We start from the raw sequence: 18,201 nt of genomic DNA, 5'->3' as shown, positions 1-18,201 counted from the left end.
TAGTTCAATTCAGTATGCCGAGGCCACAGGCCTTAAATAGAGCTGAAAATAGCTGATCTGCTATTAAAAAAAATCACACTGGCGTGAACTGAGCGGTGGTGTCCATTCCATTGTGTGTGTGTGTGTGTGTGTGTGTGTGTGTGTGTGTGTGTGTGTGTGTGTGTGTGTGTGTGTGTGTGTGTGTGTGTGTGTGTGTGTGTGTGTGTGTGTGTGTGTGTGTGTGGTTTGTGGTGTCTTGTGACTGGCGGTATTCAACCGTCTGATGGTAGCCGGTTAGAAACTGTTCAGAAATGGGGTTGTCTGGCCCTTGATAGTGCAGTAGAGCTCCTTGCCTGGCCGGCCGTGGTCGTAGTAGCGGTGTGAACAGAGTGTGTCTGGGGTGGTGAATTCTCTAAGCTAGATGATAGAACATGAACTTTGACTATACACCGCTTCTCGTTAGGGATGGGACGATAAGCGATATTATCGTTTATGGTGATAAAAAAACACTCTTTTAATTTATCGTGAAATCGTCCTCCGTCATGCACTGGGATCAATTCACCTTTTATTTGCAGAGCTGCATATCCGGTACCATTTAAACCCTCTTTTGGTAAAACGTACTTATAATATACGTACTTGAGACAGACTTTTTTTTCACTCTCTACCAAATCTCTTTGTCAAAAAAACAATTGCCGATCTACAAGCTTGTAGATCTGCTATTTTTTGGCAAATGTTCCGCCCCAGGATAATGGATGTTGGGGGATATTTTGATGGATGGATGGATGGATGGATGGATGGATGGATGGATGCATGGATGGATGTGATAATATCGTAAATCACAGTCTCTTTGGTCACAATAATCGTGATATGAAATTTTCATATGGTCCCATCCCTACTTCTCGTACAGTTCCTGGAGGGAGGGAGGCTCTGTGACCCTCTGTAAGGCCTTCTGTTCCCATGCCGTACAGAACAGCCTTAGGATGCAGGGGCCCACACTCTGAACTTCTTCAAATCAGCTGCAGAGCCTTTTTATTCCCTTTCTTTTTATTCCCTTTTTCATCCAGCACAAATTGTCTAAACCAGGGGTCTTCAACGTTTTCAGGCCAAGGACCCCTTAGTTGAGAGAGAGATGAAGCAGGGACCCCCACAACCTTATCATAGATTCCATAGTTTCATTGTTTGACAGCACAATCATCAGTGTATTTTGGATTCATGTCAATTTGTATTTTCTACTATTTAACCACTTGAACGGTCAATACTTAGTAAACTTGACCTTTCACTCTGTACTTGGTGTGCTTTTTCCCTTCTACACCAAAACTATTTGCCAAAAATAGCCGATACAAGCGCTGCGAGGCGTTGTGAGCTTGTAGATCTGCTATGTTTGGCTAAAGTTCGCAGAATATGGACTATAGGGTTCAAGTGGTTAATATAAAAAAGTTGGAAAAAATGTTTCTATCACACAAAGATTTGGAGGACCCCCTGTAGTAACTCTGAGGACCCCCTAGGGGTCCCGGACCCCCTGTTGAAGAGCCCTGGTCTAAACTGTAATCCTGGGCGCTGCACTCCCTCTGCCAACCTGAAGAGAGCCCCGAACTGAGCTCGTGCTTCCTTCAGTGCATGAGGAGTGAGCAGGCCGCTTCTTATCATCTGACAGGGGGGAGATTAGGGTGTAGAAGGAACACATTATTCCAACCAGTTCCTTTCCCCTCCATCAGGCGCCGGGGGAGGGAGTATAGAGACGAGGATTATTGCATATTTTTTTGAGTCCACACAGAAAGGCCCTTTCGCCAACCTCACCTAGGGTGTGGGAACTGATGATGCGGAGGAGGGAACACGCCCCCAGCACCCACAGCGTCCCAGGTGGGAATCGAACCCTGGACCTTCTCGCTGTGAGGCAACAGCGCTACCGATTGCCACGCCAGGGACATGCTGGGCCCCTGATTCAGCCCGGGAAAAAGAGTTGGAGAGGCCCTCATTGCGCGCTATAGAGAAAGAGAGAGAGATCTCCCTATAGCGCTGCTGCTACTCAAAGATTTACCATTTCAGATCATGACAAGTGACAAGCCAGTGGGCCAATTACATGAGTTATACCTTGTATGTCCAAAACAGTTTGTTTTGTATTTATCATTTTAAAAATGATTTAAACTAGTGAAAACAGCCGATCTACAAGCACACCGCGAGGCGTTGTGTGCTTTTTTTGTAAAAAATTACAAATTTGAAACTTGGAGATACAAGGTTTCTACCCGACATTGACGATTTACTTTGTTGGCCGCCCAGCCTCCAAAATGGAACGAAGGCCGAGATTTAATTACATTTTTTTTCCTAATGGCCGGCCTGGACCGGCCGGGAATGAACCGGCCGTTCGGGAGTTGTCCCGCTTTTCCCAATGGCCAGCTCGTCCCTGTGCAGCGCCCTCTCACTGCAGAGCCTTTTTCATCACGTGAATGGTGTGCTTGTGTCCCACTTGAGCACCTCCTTGACATATTATGCCAAGGAACTTGAACTTGCTGACCCTTTCCACTGCAACACGTCCCTGAGTGGCTCCTGTGTTATCATTAAACGTAAGAGTAAAATATGAAATGGTTCCACTTTCTCACAGACTGTAGTACCTCCATCATGCAACCCTAGGGGTCCACGTGCCCCCATTTGAGAAACTCTAATTTAAATTGTGTAACCCAGTGATGTTTTAGTGTCATCCGCGACGGTCGTCATGTCAACAGTTGTCATGTCAACAGTTGTCGTGTCCGTGTTGTGGTTTATCCTTTATTGAAGGATTTAACTCATTAGCTCGTTACGCTATGTTCCGCTAGCTATTAGCTGGGAGCGGCAGGGATTAAGGAGGGATTAGCCTGCTAAAATGCGAGCTCTGGTGTCAATCACACACACACACACACACACACACACAGACACACACAGGCACACACACACACACACACACACACACACACACACACACACACACACACACACACACACACACACAGAGTAGTAATCCAATGTAATAGCTATCAGCAATGTAATAGCTTTCAGCAACCGGGCAGAAAGTGCATGTTTGTGAGACGTGCCTTACATTAATTTATTTTTCTGTTTTTATCATTGTATTACTACTGCGATGTGGAGCATGACGGTTCTTGGGTATTTTCGGTGAGGGCTGTTATCGGGTGATGTTCACACGCAGATGTCGAAACGTTGGTCATTTATTAATAAAAAAGGTTCATTGCATTGTGGCTGCGAGTTCTTTTCCACGTGGGGTGATGTTCTCCATTGCTTGGCTCCAAGCCCTATTCCTGAAGGAAGATCTGCGCGACATGACATGCGGCAAGCTTTCCATCTTGAAAATGAAGCCAGTGCGGATGTAAAACGCTGCGGTTCCAATTAGAACGGGTACACATTATTGTGTGTCATTATTTTATGCTTTAACTATTGAAAAATAGCAGATACTAGACCTTACCCGTTCGAAGATATGTGCTCCAAAATATGTCAAACGCACCCGGTGAAAGTGTGTGAGAGAGAGAGAGAGAGAGAGAGAGAGAGAGAGAGAGAGAGAGAGAGAGAGAACATTCCTAACTGTGAGAGAAAGGGGTGTGTGTGTGGGGCTACAGATCCCATGGCCTGGAGGAACGGACCGTAACCCTGGCAACAGACAGCAGAGTTCAACAGAAGTGGTTAAGAAAACGCTAATTTAAACTGCTTTAATTTGGGAGAAATGAAATTCGGGCTCCGTCAGTGTTGGTATAATGCTAATGGCCAATACCATGTGAACTTTGGGATCAGTTGCTGAAGCGAGTGAATAGATAAACGTAGATAAGCGTGAGCGTTAGAGCGTTAGAGCGTGAGCGTTAGAGCGTTAGAGCGTGAGTTTGCTCCTTTATTAGTAGGATAGCAGATATACGAGCTTGTACGAGCTTGTAGATTTTTTTTAAATCGTGAAAATTTGAATTTTGACCCGATTCTATAAGTGTTTTTTGAATCTTTCTAAGGTTTTTTGAAAAACCTTTGTTTCTATGTCAGCAATCTGGCCAGCCATCATCAAAGAAAAGGTCCTTTTCACTTAACTGGAGCTCAGTTAGTCTGTTCTTGAGAGACTACTATGTCAGTGGTTCTCAAACCTTTTCATGTGAAGGACCCCCAAAATGATATTTATTTGGCCACGGACCCCCATCTCAAAATATTTAGTTCCAGGGACCACCCAGAAGCAAAATTTGAGTTACAAACGTTCGCTTTGAAAATACATATATTCAAAGATTTTCACTCATTTTCACAACTTTTCAAAAATAGCAGATCTATATCTGCTATTTTTCACTGGTTAAAGCATTCAATAATTCTAGGCCTAAATGGGTTTGGCCTTGAGGAGGCCCCCTGCTGGCTGCAGAAGCATTTTTATTCCATTAAAGTCTATGCGTATTTGACCGGACTTTACAGTTTACACTTGATTACACTTTATTAGTACTTAGTAAACATTGTCATAAATAATTATTTTCAGTTAGACATTAGACAATATTAAAACACCCAAGGGCCGACTATGTCTCCCGACAAAATGTACTTTTGGCTGGACCATAACAAAGTCACGTACATACAGTATGCATCGCAATTATACTATTTTAATTATGATTATATTTTATTATAACTATCATCATCAATATTTAATATCATTGTTTATTTTTGTCAGGTGTGTGCTCTGAATAAAACAAATAACTCACATTACCAAATCTAACCAGACATGCAAGGTAAAAAAATACAACAAAATAGCCTTTCTTTGACCCCTTCATCATGAGACAACAGGGAACAAGGAATACTACTATAAAATGTTCTTGTTTGACGGTGCTGGCGGGCCGTTTATTGTACAATTTAGGAATGAAGCCGCGGGCTGCATTTGGCCCCCGGACCGCACAAAGTCGGATGCACCACGGTGGATTCGGACCCACAACCTCCGCAGTGGTGGGCAGGCACTTTAGCACTAGCCTGGCGTAGCCAGACTATATACTGTACTAATGCAGCTAAGTAAGGGGGTGTGCCAGATTTGAAGAGTTAATGCTAAGCTCTAGACCAGGGTTCCCCAATTAGTTTTTGCTAAGGGCCGAATTATGTCTAGGGTACCAAGCCGAGGGCCACAACATTGCAGGGGGCAACTGCGGCGTTCCCGCTACTCCAGCGACAGTTCAGATATCGTTGTTGTCGGGTGAAAATCTTCTATGTCCAAAAACTGTTCGTTTAGCATTTATCATTTTAAAAATGATTTAAACTAGTGAAAACAGCCGATCTACAAGAACACAACGCCTCGCACCGCGTTGTGTGCTTGTAGATCTGCTGTTTTCACTACTTTTGTGCGACGGCCTTGTATGAGTTGCAAAAGAACGTACACATTTGAAGATACGAGATTTCCTCCCGACAATGACGATATACTAGTGTTGTTGCTGCTCTTATACCAACATTATTACTTGGGTTGGTGGGGGCCAGACAGTAGCCCCCCGCGGGCGGGCTGCCTATTGGGGAACCCTGCTCTAGAACATCCCCACCTTGTTTTAACATGGGTGGATTGTTTAGCTGTGCTAGGCTACTTTAGCACTGCGGCCCTTACACTGAACGGCAAACTGCTTCCCATGTGGCCACTTTGAGCAGTGCACCGCTGGGTCAAATGCAGAGAATTCACTTGTAGCAGTGCACCGCTGGGTCAAATGCATAGAATTCACTTGTAGCAGTGCACCGCTGGGTCAAATGCAGAGAATTCAACACAAATGTATTACAAATAACAAGTTCAACGCACACAGCACTTTTCAAAAGACGTGCACGTGTGCAAGTGTATACGTGCACACACAGATTTGTAGAGAGATAGCGTGAGTGTGGGAGGGAGATGAAAGGAGGGGAATAAAGACTGAGTGGGAGGAGAGAGAGGGAGAGAGAGACAGACAGACATACAGACAGACATACAGACAAACAGATAAAGCATTTGACAGGTTGAATGTAAACATGTTGTCCTTGGGGCAACTGCTATTGTATGGATTACACTGTTTGTGTGTGTGTGTGTGTGTGTGTGTGTGTGTGTGTGTGTGTGTGTGTGTGTGTGTGTGCGTGCGTGCGTGCGTGCGTGCGTGCGTGCGTGCGTGCGTGCGTGCGTGCGTGCGTGCGTGCGTGCGTGCGTGCGTGCGTGCGTGCGTGCGTGTGAGAGAGATGTATGAGTTCTGTCTTGAAGCTTTTTCCTGAGAAACACAACTATTGTTCCCAAAGGTTCCCGAGGGACTCGGGGAAGCGTACACACGCGCGCGCGCGCACACACACACACACACACACACACACACACACACACACACACACACACACACAAATTGTTTCATCAGTTTTTTTGCCTGAAGTATAAAATATATTTAGCTGCTATCTTCAGTTTTATTATTCTCTATATCCTCTCCTCTCCTCTCCTCTCCTCTCCTCTCCTCTCCTCTCCTCTCCTCTCCTCTCCTCTCAAGATGTACCGGTTTTCATAGTTAACAGAGATTTAAACCAGATTTAAACAAACCACAACATGCTGTAGGCCTACAGAATATAAAACAACATCATTTGGGTAAAACTATGTAAAAAAAACAACAAAAAAAACGCTATAAAGATAAGAAACAAGCAAGGGCGGCAATGAAAACCTAGGGGTTAAAACCAAGGAATGTCTTTACTTCTCTCTTCAAAGCATGGACAGACTGCGGCGCTCTTAGCTGGTCTGGGAGTGAGTTCCACAGCAGAGGGGCAGCTGAGCAGAAGGCTCACTCGCCCGGGGTGCAGAGCTTGGTGGGGCCGACTTTGAGATTGTTAGTGTTTCTCATCCACACTCTTGTCCGTTTCTAGTCCATAGCTGCGGAAGCACAGACTTGACCATTAGCCCTGACCATGATCGTAACCATGGCTACACATCCCTTAGCCCATGACCCTGACTACCACTGTAAGCGTGACTGCCGGTCCCATAGCCCCTGATCCTGACCACCTCAGTAACCTCATAATCTCTCATTTTTTGATTCCTTCATTATCTGTATGTTTCTAGTTAGTGTGCAAGTACTGCGTTCTGCTGTGTAGGTATGTCAGTAGGTAGGTAGGTATGTATGTAGGTAGGTAGGTAGGTATGTATGTATATATATATGTATGTATGTAGGTAGGTAGGTAGGTAGGTAGGTAGGTAGGTAGGTAGGTAGGTAGGTAGGTGGGTAGTTAGGTTGGTAGGTAGGTAGGTAGGTAGGTAGGTAGGTAGGTAGGTAGGTATGTGTATATATATATATATATGTATGTATGTAGGTAGGTAGGTAGGTAGGTAGGTAGGTAGGTAGGTAGGTACACTGTAGGTAGGTGGTAGGTACTGTTAGAGGCGGCCGGCAGGGGGGGCTAGCGGGGCACTCGCCCAGGGCACCCTTTGAGGGGGCGCATGAAGAAGAAAAAGAAAAAAAAAAGTAGAGTGACGGCCCTGCAAACATTAAGATCAACAGTCCACTCCTTGCCTGGTTAAAGCAGACCGAATACAACAACACCCCCTGGTGGTAGTGATAGAGGCTGGCAGCTCCAGGCAACTCCACTCCCCCCCCCCCCCCCTCCTCCGGGGATGTGATGTCATATCCACGCGCCAGTATTGAAATTGAAAATATGTTGAGAAAACAGAAAGCATGGAGTTCGAGTTCTTCATTACTATGGACATGACTAGATATTATAATATAGCTGCTTGCCCTGAAACATCACATGGAGAGGATAATTTTGTTCCTGACTTTCCTCTACAAAACACAGACCTCAGGCTCTATCAGCCAGGATATAGGAACTCTTGTCTCACTGTGCGTGACTGTGAAAGAACCATTTCTCCTGACCAGCCCAAGGTAAGACTAAGACAGTCAGATCATGCTTTTATAAACCCTATTATATTAAGCCCAAAATGGTTCTGCCGCCGTGTAGAACCGAACCGGTTGCATAAAAATGCATAATTTGCCCGCAAAAACCTGATTTTTCCGGCACTATACTACCTCGCCTAGGGCGCAATATAGGTACCAACCGCCACGTACTCTAGATAGGTAGGTAGGTACTGTAGGTACGGTAGGTAGGTAGGTAGGTAGTAGGGGTGTAACGATACATTTTAACAACGATACGATACGCATCACGATACATGATCGACGATACGATACATGGATGATATTGGTTCATTCATGGCGATACGATCAGATTCGATTCAAGGATTTAAAATCGATATCCTACATATAATTTTAGAGATGAGGTCAGTCACTCAGTCACTCAGTCACAAAATGCATTATACTGCAGTGACCAATACAGCCCAGTAGAGGGCGGAATCATTCCACAACAAAAAGAAAAGAAAGGAGAGTTTGCAGCACATATATTCGAACGGGTAAGGTCTAGTAATAACTATTTTGCAAAGAAATTAAATCTCTTTGAAATGTGTCAATAGTAAGTTTTTAAGGAAAATAATGTATTATTGTGGATATAAATAAGTAAACTCTGTGATTCTCTAGCAATACATGGACATTATATTTCAACACATGGACAAACCCGCACCGTGACATGAACAAGATTACACACATTTATCGATAGACCAAGAGTAGATATATGGAATGGAAAAGCAATTAAACCCCTCTTTTTCATTTTCCTTCTTAAAATTGCTAAATACATACTTTGTATTTCAAATATTTCTTTTGTATTTTGTGCCCATCTCTGCCTCCGGCTCCTGTCTCAATCTTCAGTTGTGCAACAACTGAACATTGTGTGTGGTTTTTAGACAACAGGGTGATGTGTAATTGACGCCAGACCTGAAAGTTTAGAGATTTGAATATTTGTGTGTTGTGGATTGATGCTTTGAGATTTTATGTGAGAAGTGTGTGCAAACCTGAAAATTGTGTGTTGTGTTTTGACAACAAGGTGATGTGAAATTGACATCAGAGTGTAAAGAAGGAAAGTCAGAGTCTATATGATAAGGAAATCTAAAGTAGTAACAAATTGAGTCAAGCGATTGGGGACAGAAGTAAAGGTTGTGAAAATTGTGCCTAATTTTAGCTTTTTGTGTTTTAGCAATCGAAAAAAACTGTAAGGGCCCATTCCCACTGGGCCAGATATTTTTCCATTGAAGTGGATGGTAGATACAGATAAAAAAAAAAAAAAAAAAATCTCACAGATATTGTTTTTATCTGTGAGATATATATTTTGTATCTGTATCTACCATCCACTTCAATGGAAAACTATCTGGAGAAAGCGTTTTTTTTATCTGTTATCTGGCCCAGTGGGAATGGGCCTTTACTTTGTTTTGTTTGTTCTGTTGTTCAATCTCAATTATCCCCCTTTCTTTCCTCTGTACATCCTCCATCATCCTCTCTCTCTCTCTCTCTCTCTCTCTCTCTCTCTCTCTCTCTCTCTCTCTCTCTCTCTCTCTCTCTCTCTGTGGCAGGCTGTGCTTTGAATGTGATCGGACAATTACGTACAGATACTTCATGCTGTGTGTGCTTGTGCTTGTGCGTGTGCATGTGGCTATGCTGAGTGTGTGTGTGTGTGTGTGTGTGTGTGTGTGTGTGTGTGTGTGTGTGTGTGTGTGTGTGTGTGTGTGTGTGTGTGTGTGTGTGTGTGTGTGTGTGTGCGTGCGTGCGTGCGTGTGTGCGTGCGCGTGTGTGTTTGTGTGTGTGTGTGCGTGTGTGTGTGTGTTAATAAGTTGGTCTCGTGCTTGTTCAGTGTGGGTGTGTAGCATGGAGGATTGGGAATCATTTCCATCATTAACGATGGAAGGATTCTCGTTAAGGAGTCGATGTGAAACTAAAGGAACATTATGTCTGTTTTTCATCTTTTAGTAATAAGTAGTACTAGCAATACTATCAGTATTATTAGTAGTACTACTAGTAGTAGCATTAGGAATATCATTATTATCTATTAGTAATAAATAGTACTAGCAATTCTTTACTATTACTAGTATCTCAAACTGGTTGTCAAGTACAGTATGTGATGTACTTCAGTACATTCCACCATTGGAGGTACAGGTATACACACATGTACATTAAGTATAATTATGTATATATTAGTGAGGGACAGTATACACATATGTACATTAAGTATTTATGCGTACATTAGAGTAAGGTAAAGTGCCTTTGTGTGTGTGTGTGTGTGTGTGTGTGTGTGTGTGTGTGTGTGTGTGTGTGTGTGTGTGTGTGTGTGTGTGTGTGTGTGTGTGTGTGTGTGTGTGTGTGTGTGTGTGTGTGTACTACTAATGAGATATGTAAATGAGTGTGAACTGGTGTTCATGTTAATGAGTGTGTAGGTGTGTAATTAGTGTGGTGCGTTCCACATAGTTATGGTAATTATCTCTCCAGTGTTACATCCTGTTTCACCATATTTAGACTTTGAGTGTTTGATATATAAAGGCTCTAGTTTGCGCACTTTTAGACACACATAAACACACACACACACACACACACACACACACACACACACACACACACACACACACACACACACACACACACACACACACACACACAGACACACACACACACACACACACACACACACACACACACACACACACACACACACACACACACACACAGTTGACCTTTTTCTGTAGTTGAATAATTAAACTGCTGATTGATGGAGAGAGCATTGTGTGTGTGTGTGTGTGTGTGTGTGTGTGTGTGTGTGTGTGTGTGTGTGTGTGTGTGTGTGTGTGTGTGTGTGTGTGTGTGTGTGTGTGTGTGTGTGTGTGTTGTGTGTGTGTGTTTAAGTGTCTCTCTCATTTATAACCTTTATTTATTCAGTGAATCACAGTATGACTCCTCTCCTCTCCTTTCCTCATCTCTCCTCTCTGCAGACAGCAGATGATCAATATATATGAATAAGAATCAAGCTAATTTCTGAAAAGTGTCTGACCTCTCTCTCTCTTCTCTCTCTCTCTCTCTCTCTCTCTCTCTCTCTCTCTCTCTCTCTCTCTCTCTCTCTCTCTCTCTCTCTCCCTCCCCCTCCACAGTAAGTACCAGGTGGTGGTAGAAGAAGAGCGCCCCCGCAGGTTGACTCGTGGTAATGCAGAGATCTTGCGTTGTTATCCGGTTCCGATCCACTTCCAGAACGCCTCCGCACTCAACTCTCATTATTATTTCACTGCCGAACTCCCCCCGAGCCACATACGCAGCCCCACCCCTTTCTGCATAGGTAATTATTTTTGTTTTATTATTATTATTATTTTATTATTATTAAATTATATTGTATTATTATTGTGACCGTAGGTGGCAGTTTAGGATGTGAACGGTCACAGCTTGACCGTATCTCTGTCTGTCTGTCTGTCTGTCTGTCTGTCTGTCTGTCTGTCTGTCTCTAACGCCTGACACTGTGGTTCCCCTGACACATCACTGTGACATCACATGTGATGTCACAGTGATGTCAGATCCTCAGAGCAGGGATACGGTCTATGGGTTAGCCCCCCTGACATCATGCTCTGATGTCACTATGATGTCAGGGGACCCACTCTAACAGAAAGGATTTGCCGCTCTGACAACACACTCTGACTTCACTGTGATGTCAGGGGAACCACGCTAACAGAATCCCTTTTATGCCCATACATGGACGTCATCAGTATTAAGCCCATTTCTAATAGGACTTCATATGGGAATGCCCATATATGGAGGCCACATCAGCCACATACCACACTAACAGAATCCATATATGGCCAAGACAGCCCATATCTGTGTGGCTGGTTCTACAGACAGGGATCTCCATGTATGGGCATAAAAGGGATTGTATGTATGATGTCAGATGTCATAGACGTCATAGGACTTTCACATAACAAATAACTGAGTAGCATGTTTGGGCTCTCACAGCATATTTCCATATACAGTACATGGATCTCCATATATGGGTTCCGGGGTCTCCTTATATGGGTAACTGGTCCGATATACATCACTGGCCAGATGGCCAAGACATGGTGTGACCTTGACCTTTAGGGTGAGGTTGCATGTCGCCCTGAGGCGTCTTACTAGTTATTGCGACCGTCAGGGAGCAGTTTACTATGAAAACCTCCACCGGCCGTCCGTCCGTCCGCCCGTCGGTCACACGTCACACGTCACACCTTTGCCCTGCTCATATCTCCGCATCAGTATGACATCACACCACATGTGTACACAAACCTTTGTGTACGTTGCTGTGGCAACAGTCTGTTGTTGCTGGTTTGTTAGTGTACGTTAGCAACCACCTTAGCAACCATGGTTTTACCTTAGCAACCAACTGTTTACCCTAGCAACCAACTGTTTACCATAGCAACCATGTTTTTTTACCCTAGCAACCAACTGTTTACCATAGCAACCAGATACGCAGAGCAGGGATCTCCATATATGGGCATAAACAGGTGACATCACACTGATGTCAGATACTCAGAGCAGGGATTTCTCCATAATATATGGGCATAAAGGGATTCTGTTAGGGATCTCCATATATGGGCATAAAAGGGATTCTGTTAGGGATCTCCATATATGTGCATACAAGGGATTCTGTTAGGGATCTCCATATGGGCATAAAAGGGATTCTGTTAGGGATCTCCATATATGGGCATAAAAGGGATTCTGTTAGGGATCTCCATATATGGGCATAAAAGGGATTCTGTTAGGGATCTCCATATATGGGCATAAAAGGGATTCTGTTAGGGATCTCCATATATGGGCATAAAAGGGATTCTGTTAGGGATCTCCATATATGGGCATAAAAGGGATTCTGTTAGCTGTTAGTGATCTCCATATATGGGCATAAAAGGGATGCTGTTAGGGATCTCCATATATGGGCATAAAAGGGATTCTGTTAGGGATCTCCATATATGGGCATGAAAGGGATTCTGTTAGGGATCTCCATATATGGGCATAAAAGGGATTGTATCCCAGATGATGCCCTGTTAGGAGATCCACACTAACAGAATCCATATATGGTCCTACCGACAGCTGCTATAAGCCAACCCTGGCGATAAGGTCTGAGTCGAAGAAATGCTTCTTTCCTGGCAAGAATTGCCCCTTTATACTGTAGGGCTCGTTTGTGTATTGTATGACATCACGCCACATCATCGGCTGAGGACTGTGTGATGTCATCATATCTCCATATATGGAGACATAAGTTGCTCATGCCCAAATATGGGCTGGTGAGGTCAGACTTAGTGTGATGCGTAGGTTATCTCCATATATGGAGATTCAACTTCAATGAGTAACCATGGCAAACTGTCAACTGCCCGTATGTCTTGATAATTGGTAAAACAAACTTTTGGCCTATTTGTGGAGATAAGCGACCAACGGTCGCTTATCTCCCGATTAGGGAGTCTTACTGGTTATAATTATTGCGTAGGTCGCTGTTAACTCATGTGTTGTTGCTGTCTTGTGTGTGTGTGTGTGTGTGTGTGTGTGTGTGTGTGTGTGTGTGTGTGTGTGTGTGTGTGTGTGTGTGTGTGTGTGTGTGTGTGTGTGTGTGTGTGTGTGTGTGTGTGTGTGTGTGTGTGCATGCTTGCGTGCCTGTGTGCATACTCGTGTGCAGGTGATAACAGGACATACAACGGGTTCTGGAATGTTCCTTTGCGACCTCATAAAAGCTACAGTGTTTATTATCAGGCTGTCAGTACAGCCAACGGGGTGAGTCTGTCTGTCAGTTTTTCTGTCTGTCTTAATTTATTTCAATGTTCTTGTCTTTCAAACTTTCACATATTTTTCTTTTTACCTAAATTGATATAACATTCCATAAAGTATTTCTCTCCCTCTCTCACTCTCTCTTTCTCGCTCTCTCTGGAACAGGAGACTAAACTGGACTGTGTTCGAGTAGCGACTAAAGGTGAGACAACAAAATGTATTCTCATTTGTCGCTGAACTGTCAATCTAGCAAAATGTAATTCGCTACGGGTGTCTACTAGTGACTGAGAAACGGGTCTGAGAAATGGTCGGTCTAATCTTCTTAATTTAGATGAGAGACAGAAATAAATAAAAACCAGTAAGACGCCTAAGGGAAAAAAGCGACCTGGGTTTAATATTGATGGCATAAAAGGGATTCTATTGTATGGGAATTCCCAGAAACGGGCTTACTATTGATGAGCATAAAAGGGATTCTATTAGTGTGGTTGCCCTAACAGGGCGTCATCTGGGAATCAGATGTAGAGGTCAGCTCCATATATGGAGATCTAGGTGATGATCCAGTCGTCTCCATGTATGGATATCCAGGGTTTGATCTTTGATGAGGTGACGGCACAACAATGTGATGTCACAATGTCAACACACAGGTCAGCAGCTATAGATACTGAGGCGTTACGGAGATAAGATGTGCCGGTATAGTTAGGTCGCAATAAACAACCACTACAGATTATTTGATAAAATAATGATACTTGCCCGGCAGTTAACAGCGAGTTTTCTATTGACCAACAAGGTGTAGTGGTGAATTACTTGTAAAAGGTACACAGAGGTGAGTAAGGCCACATTCACACCCTTAATTCGGTAGACTCTGTGCGATTGGGGGGGGGTACGTTTTTTTTTTTTTTTTTTTTTTACCTATAATTTTTATCCCAGCTTCTAGCTGTGAGGTAACAGCGCTATCGACTGCACCATGGTGCCCCCTTAACGGACAACTTTGTTTTTTTACAACAAGGGTTCATATTTTAGAGTGTAATTAGAGAAAAGAAAAAGTGAGTGTTAAAATGTTTTCATTTGCTTCGTTCTATTGTTTTATCGCGTTTACCGTGCTAAAATGTGGGGCATGCGTACGCATGGGGGCATGCGGCTACATATGTCTTTTTAGACACAATAAGCCAGCAGTTTCTTTATTGCTATTTACAGTAACACTTCTAGCCCCCATAAGTCACATCCAACCATGAAAGGTTGCGTTGTATCTTGGGAATGGGCTTATTCTGTGTAAAATGACATATTTAGCCACTTGTACGCATGCCCCCAACCACTGAAATAAGAATCTCTAAAACAATAGAGACAAGTAAATTAAATCATTTTAACACTCATCTTTTATATTCTTTAATTACAATCTAAAATATGAACCCTTGTTGTAAAAAACTAAAGTTGTCCTTTAACGTTAAACATTAGTCCAGCAATCCCAGCACCTCCATGGGATTGCACCTCGGGATCATAACGCTCCATGATCGCACCACCGGTCCAAATGTAATGAGATTACAGTACTTCCGGTCACATCTTACGGTTGTATTTTCTTCCACCCAGAACAGAAAAATGACAACCTCGGCCATCCATGCTTTTTTTACGGTCGGCAGAGAAGGGTTTGTTTTGATCAAGAACGTGATTTTTAGATAGATTACGAGATACATCCATTTTTGTGAATTTCCTAACATTGGCCTGGATGCAAAACCAGATTTCCTGATTACATTATCTCCCGATGCATTATGGGAATTTAAGTTTTTGCATCAGTTGCGGGTGCCGCAGACGGTTTAATCAAATCAAATCAAAATATCGTCAATCTTGCAGACGGCACTCGGTGAGATCAAACAGTTTGACGAGGCACCTCGTCGTGGGCATCGAATGATTTAAACATAATGGCATATTATATAGCTCATATATATATATATATATATATATATATATATATATATGTATGTGTATATATATATATATATATATATATACATATATATATATATATATACATATATATATATATATATACATATATATATATATATATATATATATATATATATATATATATATGTATGTATATATATATATATATATCAGAGGTCGCGCTAGGATTTTTAACAGCCGGTCACCGTGACCGGCATGATAAAAATGTACCGGACATCTGAAGAAAATACCGGACATAATCATTTTAATGCATAAATTACAAGCAGGTGTACAAACAGCCAATAGCAACAGTTAAAGTACGGTAGTCTATTAGGCCTACTCACTGCATAGTTGGGACTGAAAACGAATTGAATGAAAAAGTAGGCTAAAAAGAAAGAAAGAAAAAGAAACGCTTCAATCTCGCATAAGGGAATTAATTATTGGACTAATCGCGCAGGCTGTTTGCATGTGGCACACTGCTTTCACAACAAGGTCTTTCTGTCATCATCTTTCATGTCAACAGTAGGCCTACAATACCATGTCTTGACTTAAGAATATTGAAAAATAGCATTTGCTTCATAAGGAAGGGTTGATAGATTCATCTGATCTGACCAGCAATGAATCCAATACTCACTGTCGAGTGGTGACACAGACAGACAGTGCGTCCGTGCGCATGTTATGCAACTTTAGGAGAGTTGAAAAGGCTCTTCCTACTGTCTCCACTCCATCTCCTCATAAAGAACTTCAAACAAGTGTATAATGTTTGTTCATATGGGTTGATTGCTGACCGTGCGTGCATTCCTTTATTCCCATGGCTTTACATGCAGTGCGTGTCGCAAACTGACACTGAAATGAGCGAGCGAGTGAGCGAGAGAGAGAGAGAGAGAGAGGGAGAGCGGACGGGCGAGCGAGCGAGCGAGAGAGAGAGAGAGAGAGAGAGAGAGAGAGAGGGAGGGAGGGCGGGCGAGCGAGAGGGAGAGAGAGAGAGAGATAGAGGCAGCCTGCGCATGAGGAGCAGACGGCGATAATGATAAATGACCATTGGTTTTTCAATCGGTCAGAATGTCCGGGAGGAATTTTATTTTCCGGTCTTGGCCATAAAAAAACGGTCAAAACCGGCAATTACCGGTCTAACGCGATCTGTGATATATATATATATATACATACATATATATATATATATATCACAGATCGCGTATATATATATATATATATATATATATATGTGTATATATATATATATATATATATACATACATATATATATATATATATCCACATATATGCCACATATATGATAAACATACTGTATAATTGCGACCGTCAGGTCGCACTTACTATCAAAACCTCCACCGGCTGTCTGTCTGTCTGTCTGTCTGTCTGTCCGTCCGTCACACGTCACACTTTTGCCCTGCTCATATCTCCGCAACCGTTGCCCCGATCCATGCCAAATTTTGCACACACACTCCTTGCCTGCCAAACTACAACCTCCACCCACCATCAGGCCGATTTTTTCAAAGACATTTTTGGACACTGCTCCTACAGATTTTGCCCTAAAATCACGCAAATCGGTACACAGTATGTCTACACTCATCTCATCAACATGGATCTGTCCCATATAGCGCCACCATCAGGCCGCTTTTTACAAACACATTTTTGGACACTACTCCTACACATTTTGGCCTAAAAACCTGACGGTCGCTTATCTCCCGATTAGGGAGTCTTACTGGTATACTAAACATACTGTATAATATACAGTATGTTTCTATGTCACATATTATGTGGCATATATATATACAGCATATTAAGACTGGGACTTTGACTGATTAATTGTGATTAATTAATTACAGAAAATTAACGCGATTAAAAAAATTCACACATTTTAATCGCACATAGTTTTTGCACCACAGAACCTTCAGTTTCGGGCATACCGATCATAGCGATGCACCAACCAAGAAGAGACAACAAACGCAAAGGGAGAAGTAGCCGATCATAGTGCTTTGCTTGGCCCAGTGGATGCGAAATTTAGATTTAAAAAACGAATTTGTTGATTCACTCGTACAATAAAATTAGTTTTACTTGAAAATAAATGCTTCTCAGGTCAAATATCGATGTGCGATTAAAATGCAATTAATTGCGATTAATTAATCACAGAGCCTGTAATTAATTAGATAAAAAATTGTAATCGCATCCCAGCCCATATATTCTAGCACCTCCCTGGAAAGATACCTGCCACTGTGACCTAATAACAGTACGGTGGCTATAACGCTGTAAGCCAGCCAGATATGTGTGCTCTGATGAGCGCTACTAGCCTGGAGGCTAAACTAGCGGCTAGCTGCCAAGCAGCAGTACAGCCATTCTAAATAATGGAACACAGATGGTGTCTAGCTAGCCAGCCAGCCAGCTAAGTGATAGCGCTAGGCTAAGTTTTAGCACTGCACACCTGTTCAAACTAATTAACAGATGGTACCTTATCCATCCTCATCTCTTTTCTCCTCCTCTCCTCTCCCCCATTCTCTTCTCTTCTCTTCTCTTCTCTTCTCTTCTCTTCTCTTCTCTTCTCTTCTCTTCTCTCCTTGTCTACTCCTCTCCTCTATTCAAACATAACATTTAATTTCAGTTTAATGTCTTCTTATAAATGAGATCATTATTTAGAACTGGCTCTGACTGCAGTCACGTTCTCTTCATT

At 42.7% G+C, this 18,201-nt stretch overlaps 1 protein-coding gene across 3 annotated transcripts in view; it reads left to right on the top strand.

Annotated features, from left to right (window-relative positions):
- The window catches only part of LOC308306559 (receptor-type tyrosine-protein phosphatase mu-like), a 144,849-nt gene that overhangs the window by 63,277 nt on the left and 63,371 nt on the right, over positions 1 to 18,201 (top strand). For all 3 annotated transcript variants that reach the window (XM_080751591.1, XM_080751590.1, XM_080751592.1), the window contains exons 13-15: positions 10,949 to 11,130; positions 13,483 to 13,577; positions 13,737 to 13,773. In XM_080751591.1, the coding sequence (XP_080607717.1) occupies positions 10,949 to 11,130; positions 13,483 to 13,577; positions 13,737 to 13,773 (314 nt within the window). The remainder of the gene's footprint in view (positions 1 to 10,948; positions 11,131 to 13,482; positions 13,578 to 13,736; positions 13,774 to 18,201) is intronic.

The sequence above is a fragment of the Nannobrachium achirus genome (assembly GCF_963921795.1).
Source record: "Nannobrachium achirus genome assembly, chromosome: 21".
Taxonomy (NCBI): domain Eukaryota; kingdom Metazoa; phylum Chordata; class Actinopteri; order Myctophiformes; family Myctophidae; genus Nannobrachium; species Nannobrachium achirus.
The sequence above is the reverse complement of the archived record's forward strand: the minus strand, read 5'-3'. Positions and strand labels throughout refer to the sequence as shown.